Raw genomic sequence first — 7,593 nt, forward strand, 5'->3', positions numbered from 1 at the left:
TGCTTCATGTGCTTCATTGAGGCGAGCTCATGCCGTGGTGTTGTAGTCAACAAGAACTCCATCAAGGCGCGCTCGTGATATGGCGTCGCAGCCAATGCGAATTTGTGCTGTTTCGTTGCTATAGACGCCGAATGCTGTCTTTTTACTTAACGAGCCGTTTGACAGTGTTGCACCAAAAGACCTTTGGACTTGAGGGCAATGTTACACCTACTCCCTGGTTTCGTAGCTCTGCCTGCATTACTACAAAAATTTGTCTTATTGTTCTGTTGTGAGTGGTCAGTGAGTGTTACTGAAGCTTAGTGACCTCTTTTGATGAGCAGTGGTCTGACTTTCCGGAGTTCAGGTGGAGTGTCGAAGAGACGAAATATGTTGTAACCCTCTGCTTTTGTTGCCAGGCATGACCTAAGCCAGTGCCACTGACTTTTGTGTGTGCAGTGGGAGCCCCAGTGTTCTTGGCAGCCACTTGTCTCTAGGAAATGCAACACCGCCACCTGCATCATCTCCCTTGCCCATCCGGATCAAAAGCGAACCCATTTCACCACCGCGTGGTGGCGGAGGCGGAGATGGTCTGCACGGGGGAGGCAGCAATGCTCGACCCCCATCGGGCCACTTGTCACCTCCTGGGCAGCCCCCACTGACCCCTTCCACATCTTCCTCGCCGGACCCGACAGGCGACTACGATGGTGCTAAGCGCCCACGCCTCTCGGCCGACGGCTGGCCGACGTAAGCCAACTGGAGCCAAGCCCCCTTCTGGCCCCCCTGGGGGGTTTGTCCTCCTGCTCCTCCCTGAGTCTACTTGCGAGTGTGCTGTGTGTTACTTCCTCCCCTCTTTTGCTGACTGTGCGGCGTGCAAGCAGGGTCATCCTCCCACCACACACGGGAGAAAGGCTGTGTGCGCTGTTTCCCTGCAATGTTATTTTTTTTTCTTCGTGCCCAACCCCCTCCAAGGTTTACAGGGAGCAGCAAAGTCGCAGCTCCGTTTGGCGACCAGGAAAAATGCCATTTGGGCTTTCCTTCTTTGTCGTCCGCGTCAGTGATGAAGACCGGAAGCATGTACATAAGAATGGCGCGGCTGTGCCCGCCGCTCTGGCCTTTTTTCGACTTTTCGTCGAGGCTAGATACTTGGCGGCTCCACCTGCCAGAGTAAAAGACGCACCTCTGGATGTCTTCTCTCTCTCTTTTCATTATTATTTTTATTCCTGCTGCACCTGTGGCACTCATTAGGTAGAGTGAAAAAAATATATATATGTGGGTAGGTGACTTACTACTACACAGAAAGGCGTCAGCAACAATCTTAAACACGTGCGAGGCACAGCTACTTGAGCTCCACTCTTGTTCCACTCGTTGACAGATGCGGCCTTTGCGTTGTGCCGCTGAACAATGGAGCCAGGGGCGTTTTTTTTAGGAGGAAGTACAAGCTTGCCCTCAAGGCCTGCACTGCTGAGAGAGAGAGAGCATTGCCATGGGATTGAACCAGGGCCGAACAAATGCCCGTTGTGGCCAACTCAGTCAGGTCCAGAGCCAAGGGAAGCGCCATGTAGGGCACACACACAGTGAGATAGAGCTAGTGACTAGCACAAACCCCTCCCCAAGGCAGTGAGTGCAGCCAAACATGGACCGTTTGTAGACACACGTGTTTTTTTGCATACCAAAGTCAAGTTCGTTGAGAGGGCAAGGTCGCACCCAGTTTGTTGTCAAGCAATGTTGTTGCTGGTAGGAAGTAGTGCCAGGTTGTTCTCTGGAAAAAAAAAAAAAAAAGCGGTGCACCGTATACGGAAGAAACCGCATGCACATCCTGCCTCTTGTTTTAGATAGAAAGAGCACGCGTTGTCAACATGACCATATTTTTGGTATCTGCCAGTCAAGTGCATGGCACGGCTTCCCCCAGCCTCCCCTGTTCTTCACAACAGTTTTGTCCTTGTGGTGAAAAAGTTTGGTGATACACCCAACAGGCTTGAAGTAAACATGAAACCACACACCCGCCCACCCACTTCTTTTCCCTCCACTACTCGTGTGTGTGTGTTCCAAAAAAAGTGCATGTGTTCTAGTGACTGTAGTGCTGTGTGCCTTTGGACAGGGGAAACAGAAAAAAAAGAAAAAACCTTTTGACGGTGAAGCCGCAAAGAGGGGTGAACACTACCTATCTATCAACCTTGTTTCTGTTGAGGTCTCAGTGTTTACACGCTGAATATAAATATTATATATATAAATATATATTATACACATTACGCGTGCACGCGCGTATAAAGTATATTTCATACGTGATGCACCAGCTCATGTCAGTTTTGTTTTTATTTCTTTCTGCTTCTCCAGCAGCTGTCATGAGGGTCTTCTGCTCCTGCTTTTTGCCCTCATTAATGTTGCACTAGAAAGCATACTGCCGCATCCCTCTTGAAAAAAAAAAAAGAAAAACATTAAAGGAATGAGCAAATTGAATCTGTGTGAGATGAAATGTTTACAGCTGTTCTCACCCTACGTCCTTTTATCGACGTGCTCATTTCACTTTTTGCATTGTCAGCTGTCGTTATTAGAATTACATACAATATTTCGACATTTCTGTTGTCGCGGCTACTTAGAGTCATAAGTTTCCATGTGTCAAAGAAAGCATGAGAGAGAAATAAATTTTTATCGCCCTTGCTGCAAATTTAGAAGCTAGCACACACATACACTCTCGCAACACTGTACCGTTCCCAGCACTGGTCCTTCACATGGCCCCATTACACGCACACCTCGTTAGGAGAGTTAGCGTCAGTTTTTTGGAACACAAAGGGAAAAGGAGTCAGAAGAAAATACAAAAACCAAAAAAGATTGTAATGGTCTGCCATCAATGACAGGCTAAGCATTTTACCCCCGCTCCTAAGTGTGTGGACCCATTGGCATGACTTTCACGCACATATGCGATTATGTTTATACACGCAGAAAACCTTCATTTGTTTGCTTTTTTTTTCTGCACTGTACACGGACGATGCCTTACCAGAAACTGTACAAGGATGGGCGAGAATAGGGAGCCACAACTGCTTGTTGTAGACGTTGTTGCGACAAAACCGAGTTTAAAAAAGAAACACTTGGTAATTGTGACATGTTAGTTGTAGGTTAGTTTCTCTTGCCTTTCCCTTGACTGTTGCTGCCACCTGCTGCTAGTTATGTCGAAGGCCTTGCGAAAAAAGAAAAGATGTTATGGAAGAAAAATCATCCCAAATGTGAATGGAAAGAGGAAGGAGCTGCTTGTGTTCTTTGACTTGTTGTTGCTTTGAGACTTGACGGGATGAGGGGCATGTTTCAGCAGCTCATGCCATTCACCTTGTACGATGAAGGCCTGCTTAACTTATTTGTCCTTGGAAGCTGTACTTTTAGAAGTGCACAGGGTGTGTTGGGAAAAGGCTGGCATGATGACCCCATAACCTTACATCTTGCCATGGGGCTGTCCTGTAAAAATTGTTTTTTGGTTTTCTTTTTTACCACCCACACCCCCTTTTCCATGTGCCTATGTGTGCGTGTAATATATGTGCACCTGGTAAATTGTCCCATGGCCTACTCTCTTCTTGTCTTGCCACCATAAAAACAAGTACAGATTCATGGACACTGAAACTACTAGGTGTGCATTCTTTTCTCTCTCTCCATTTTTTTTTTGCATTTGTATTTAGCAAATGAGTTAATATATTATTGCAGTGTTCTATACATTTTCCAGTGCATCTTTTGCCCTTGCACCCCCCCCCCTTTTTGTTGTGATGAAGACAATGATAATTACTCGTTTTTGTCATAATGCAAAGCAGTGTTCATTTCTTGTCATTTTTCTGTGTACTGCTGTGTTGTTTTTCTTTTCCCCTTGCTTATGTAAAGGATGCATCTTATCCTCAGCGTTTTAACAGATAATATATTACATATGTGTGTACAGTAAATGACAGGAAAAAAAAATTATATGAATGTTGCGCATAGTATATATTCATACATTTAAGCTGCTGGGTGTGTGTGCCCGCAGATTGCTCTGTCGTTGATGGGGAAAGAAGCAGCGAGAGAGTACACATGTGCCATGGGAGACGGAGGCGTTGACAGTACACCCCCCACCCCCTCCTTCTCTCCCTCTCTTTTTATTATTTTATTTCTTCAGTATTTCAGGCACCCTTCTCTCATTTGTCTTTCCCTTGTGTTGTCATGCTGCTGTGCGCCAAGCTTTCTCTTTGTTTTGTTTTTATTAAGCTCAGTCCCAAGCTCCACCTCCAATCACATTTTTTTTAATATGTTCTCACTGTTTCATCTGCTTGCATCTTTTGTTTTTATTTTTTTAACATCTCTTACTTTGTTTCTCTGCACTTTTCTTTCTTTTTTTTTTCTTTTTATTTTAGCTTATCAAAGAGACCCTCTCTGTGAAGACCGCGAAGAATGATGCTGGTCGTTGTGTTCCTTGCGTCATCTGTGTATACTGACCAGCCTCGCCGATGATAGTCAGATTATAGATCAAAAGATAAGTAGGAGTGAAGTTCAAAGAAGCATGCCCCCTGATTGACCGTGGAGTGAAACTAATCAAAATTCTGCGAAAGTGCAATAAAGTTCTTACCTTTTCTTTCTCAAGCTTTCTTTGTTTCTCTTGGGCTTTCTGGCCTTTTTCTTTAAATTCCCCCCCTCCACTGTGCCTCTTTTTTTTTTTTTTCATGATGTCGCTGTCTGTGCAATGAATTATTTGTTTGCTGCTTGCCAACATAATGCCACTACTTACGGGTCTCACTGGCTCGCAGAGTCACACAATGCAGAATCGCTCGTGAACCTGATTGTGAAGGTCCTGCTCAAGTTTCTTTGTAATTTCCCATACAGGGGGGATGTCATTATGAAAACAGGCAAAGCTCCTTTTTATTTTTTGCTGTTGTGATGCTTGCTCTCGTATCTTTATGAGAAATTCTTTAAGTATTCGGAGTCAGTAAGGGACAGACGCCTTTATTTGCACTACATTAAGTAGTCTGGAGCGTCCAGTCAACTTTGTGCCTGTTGTGCACTTTGTGCTTGCTTGCCTGTATTGCTGAAAGTGACAGGCTGGTCTAGCATATCGCATGCACGTATCAGGTTCGGTTTGCTTTGGAACTGAAGGTTGAACTGAAGTGAGCATTATGACATCTAGGCCTTCCCTTTGGCATAGCAATGCAGTAGTCCCAACTGAAAATGTGAAGTATTTAATGCAGCTTTTGATAGTCAGTCCTAAAAGCACATTTATTATATAGATATATCAGTTCAGCAACCATAAAGCTAGATAATTTAAAAGAATGTTAAGTAGGTAATATATTTTCTTTGTTGGCACTAGCCTATGCTGAACAGAATATGCAACCAGTGTTGCATAGAGTCACTATTGTTACTTTATTTCTTTTTTTTATCAAAATTGTGGGCCCTAATACAACTTTCTTTTGGCAGGGTTTTTTGGATCCATTAATAAAAGGGCTAAACTGACTTAGAGGCTGGAAACTCTTTGGAATATATTCATATTGATAATTTATTTATTAAAAAAACTGTGCATAACATATCTTCTTTAGAGTTGCTCTTAAGGTGATCGTCTGGTGATGTAAATGCAGAAAAATAGTGAACCACATGTGAAAGGTTACTTTAGGTTTGATCAAAATGGCTCGGCATGTATCCATTATTGATGCGCTCTTAAATGCGCGCTTACATATATGTGCATTTAAATGTGCAGATGCATGCTCAAATATAATATTATCTATTATAAAAATTCCCACGGTGATGAGTGGTGTACAACATCGTAGTGACCCTCAAATTACTGTTTCACACTTCGCTTCAGGTTTTTCCTGGCGCATCTTTGCATGTGTTCAATAAATAGTCCTTTTAGACTTATTGTGCGGAATTTGGCTTTCTCTGGCAGTTGTCAACAACCACAGGAGGTGTAATGAAACTTGTCTGGTGTCATAGTGTGTCAGGCCAATGTTATGGTGTCAGGGTCTGTATGCAAGAGCAAAAACAAGGTTTTTGATGAAAGTTACAGTTATTACATGCCTGAAAAATTGTCTGCTTGTCATTTTAGACATAGGGGAACATGGTCCGGCTTAAATTTCAGAATGTTGATGGTTCTGCCAGTGGAACCCCTTAAGGTGTCTTTTTAATTTGCAGCTAACCTGCCCAGCCTTTAAGTCAAAATCTGGTCAAAATAGGGGTACAACCAAAGTTTCAGAGTGACATGTAGTGATAGTGTAATACATCGAAGTTTAAAATATTGGAGCTTAAAGAGAAGCCCTAATCAGTTGTTGAAACATAGAATGGTACTTTCCTTGTCACTTTGTCCTGACATCTTGAAGCATATCTTGGCGTCTCGAGTCTGCAAGCTATTTCCGACATTATTAAAGGCATTGTTACTGCTTATCAAAGCCTCTATTAAAGTGTAGCTACAGCCTCTGAGTCAAAGATTTTCTTTTTATTATTATTTTTTTAAGTTACAGAAGTTGCAGACTGGTCAGCCAGAAATGTGAACACAGTTGCTACGACGATTTTTCAGTCACTTGTTGATGTTGGAGTGTATTATATGCATCATTATTTTGAATTATGTGGCCGCTTCAGAGATTGTTAGCAAGTACTAAGCGAGCGGGTGTACAATACTTGAGTGGAATGAAGCTTACTTATTTCGCAGACGGTATACCAGCTGCGTATAAAATGGCGCAAGTGTTTTTGCTAATAGATTTTATATGAAGGGGGAGAGTGAAACTCATGCCAGCCTCTTCCCTTGAAAATGTTTTTCTTTGTCTCTCTCAAATACCAGTATTTCTTTTTTTGTATGCATGTGTCTCGCCCCTTTTTTTTCTCCCCATCTTTGTATGTTGTTTTATTTTTTTTTATATATTTTTTTCGAAGGCCTGAACGCACACTGTGTCGGTTGTTAATGGAGAGAACTTAAAAGACACTAACAGTGTGTGTTTTGGCTGGTGGTCAGTCGACATCATCAAAAGGAAGACACACTTCACGCGATGCAGGTTGTTGTGTACTATTTTTATCTGCCTCTGAAAAAAAAAGAAGATTGAAAGGAATAAATGCGGTTCATTAATGGCCTGACTTGTGTGTTGTGACTTTTATGTGAACAAAATGGAACTGAATCACAAGATAGGACTGCATAGTTTCATTGTTGTACATCATGTGTGGTAGCGTAATGGACATACAAGACGAAGGTAACACAGAGATGAAGGACTACAAACTAAAGGTTATTGAAAGAACTCAAACATTTATGTACATGAAGAATTGCAGGTAAGTAGATACATACTAAGAAAAAATAAGAAACAGGAAAACTCAACGCCATTGTGTGGTGCCCATAAAGGTAATTCCATCTTGGTACAGTGATACCCAGGCCTGACCTGCATACTTTTTGCTGCTAGAATGATTGAAGTAGGCTTCTGCAATTTCCCTTGTGCTCACCACATGATGGTGATCGAGAACATGCATATTTTCAGACCGTGAGTGACATCTACACATGATGCAGCACTGTGCCAAGTGCGAAAATGCAGGGGAGCAGCGCATTGAACTGCTGGGTTCATGTAGGCACACTTTGAGGCAGTGCCTTGATTGGCCACTGTAGCTTTGATGACACATCAGTGGTATGTAACTATCCTCCCC

General features: G+C 42.9%; 1 protein-coding gene across 7 annotated transcripts in view; it reads left to right on the forward strand.

Moving 5' to 3' along the window:
* The window catches only part of Mef2 (myocyte enhancer factor 2), a 358,675-nt gene extending 351,640 nt beyond the window's left edge, over positions 1–7,035 (forward strand). For 6 of the 7 annotated variants that reach the window (XM_075680718.1, XM_075680716.1, XM_075680720.1 and 3 more), the window contains 2 exons: positions 436–723; positions 4,344–7,035. In XM_075680718.1, the coding sequence (XP_075536833.1) occupies positions 436–723; positions 4,344–4,368 (313 nt within the window). In that variant the 3' untranslated portion in view covers positions 4,369–7,035. Of the gene's footprint in view, positions 1–435 lie in introns of all 7 variants that reach the window. The other variant, XM_075680722.1, reaches the window with a different exon arrangement.
* Positions 7,036–7,593: the final 558 nt, after the last annotated feature.

Source organism: Dermacentor variabilis, chromosome 2 (assembly GCF_050947875.1).
Source record: "Dermacentor variabilis isolate Ectoservices chromosome 2, ASM5094787v1, whole genome shotgun sequence".
In the NCBI taxonomy this organism is placed as follows: Eukaryota; Metazoa; Arthropoda; class Arachnida; order Ixodida; family Ixodidae; genus Dermacentor; species Dermacentor variabilis.